The following is a 1,960-nucleotide window of genomic DNA, read 5'->3' as shown; positions in this document are numbered from 1 at the left end:
TGGTTGATGTTTACTTAGAAAATTAAATCTAAGTAAATATGTTTGCTCTAGTCTAGACTAATCTTTTGCCCAGACTAGTGGTTGCTGTTTTACTTAGAAAATTAATTTTAAGTAAATATGTTTGCTCTAGTCCAGACTAATCTTTGGTCTGGACTAGTGGTTGCTTTTTCGGATAGATTTAATAAATGTAATCTAGAGAAATGCTTTTCATTAATCCGGAAGTTCATTCATACAAAATAAGAGGAAAAACAAACTGGTTGCTTGCCATATTGGCTACAAGGTTTTGGTTGCTTTATTTGCTTTTTCTTATCGGTAGAACTTCCTTAAAGCGAGTCCATGCCAAGTATTGGGGACTTCTGAGCCATCCATGTTCAGGAGTTTGTAGGTTCCTGGTTTTTGACCTTGTATGGTCCTTCCCATTTGGGCATAAGCTTTCCAGTGTTTATAGGATCTGATACTTCTGTGTCTCGAAGAACCAAGTTTCCAACTTGGAAGTTTTTGACTCTGGACTTCTTACTGAAATGCTCCCTGGCCTTCTCCTTGTATCTCTCCATCTTTTCTACAACTTGGTCCCAGACCTCATCAATTAACTCAATATTTGTTCTGAGTCCTTCTTCATTGGCTACTTCATCAAAATTTATTGCCCTGTGAGAAGGAGATCCCACCTCAATAGGAAGCATTGCTTCTGTACCATAAGCTAGTTTGAATGGAGTATCTCCAGTGCTTGTCCTGGAGCTTATCCGATAGGACCAAAGTACACTTGGTAGTTCTTCTGGCCATTTGCTCTTGCTTTCTTTGAGTCTTTTCTCAATACCCCGGAGCAGAATTCTGTTCGTGACTTCCACTTGTCCATTCCCTTGGGGATATGCTACTGATGACTTTTTGTGCTTGATCCAGAGCTCCTGGAGGTAGGACTCAAATTCTGATCCGATGAACTGTGGTCCGTTATCTGATACTAGGACTTTCGGGATCCCGAACCTCATCAAAATATTGTCCATAAACTTTATACAATCTTGTTGGTTTATTATCCTCATTACTTTCGCTTCAACCCATTTGGTCATATAATCAATTTAGACTAACAAGTACTTGAGATCTCCTTTGGCCTTTGGAAAAGGTCCCATAATGTCAATGCCCCAGACATCAAAGGATATTGGAGATAAGAATAAGGAAGGTATGACTGGGCTGATCCGGGACACATTGCTGAAGAGTTGGCATTCCTTGCATTTTTCACGAACTCAACCACATCCTGGTGGATAGTTGGCCAATAGTAGCCTTGCCTTATGATTTTATGAGCTAGGACCTTTGCCGACATGTGATCGCTGCATATCCCTTCATGGACTTCTATTAAGCAGTCCTTCTTCGAGGAAGAAGTTGGCTGCTCTAGCTTTCAGTCTTTGGGACTTTCCTTTGTCTTTTGGGAGCTCCCCTTTCTTTAAGTAGTTGATGAAAGGAGTCATCCAGTTCTGGTTACTTTCGATCTCCAAGATTTCTCCGGAATCAATAGATGGTTTTTGGAGTTCTTCAAAGTAGACTGAGCAGTCCAAATCTGATGAGTTCCGGACTAACTTGGATAGGATATCCGCTTCTTCATTTTCTTCTCGACATATCTAAAGGACTTGGTTCTTTGGATCGAAGCTAGGTAAATTTAAACCAGTGCTTGGTATTTTTCCAGAATAGGGTCCTTTGCTATGTATTCTCCGTTTGTTTCCTTGACCAGTATCTGGGAGTCGCTGTAGATTTTTAAGTCATGGACCCTCAGGGTCCTGGAGAGCTTTAGTCCTGCAATCAATGCCTCATATTCCGCCTGATTGTTTATTACCGGGAAACCGAAATATATAGCTGTTTGAATGGTGAATCCCTCGGGGCTTTTTTAGTATGAGTCTGGCTCCTGACCTCTCGCTTGTTGAAGAACCATGAATTTTCAAGGTCCAGTCTTCTAAATTTGCATCTTGGTTTGTTT

General features: G+C 40.8%; 1 protein-coding gene across 1 annotated transcript; it reads right to left on the bottom strand.

Annotated features, from left to right (window-relative positions):
- Positions 1 to 371: 371 nt before the first annotated feature.
- Positions 372 to 1,061, bottom strand: LOC141679825 (uncharacterized). The gene has a single exon (XM_074486211.1). It carries the CDS (start codon positions 1,059 to 1,061, stop codon positions 372 to 374), a length of 690 nt encoding a protein of 229 aa, XP_074342312.1.
- Between the last annotated feature and the right edge of the window lie 899 nt (positions 1,062 to 1,960).

Source organism: Apium graveolens, chromosome 8 (assembly GCF_009905375.1).
Source record: "Apium graveolens cultivar Ventura chromosome 8, ASM990537v1, whole genome shotgun sequence".
Classification (NCBI taxonomy): domain Eukaryota; kingdom Viridiplantae; phylum Streptophyta; class Magnoliopsida; order Apiales; family Apiaceae; genus Apium; species Apium graveolens.
This window is presented reverse-complemented; position numbering and strand designations above follow the sequence as displayed.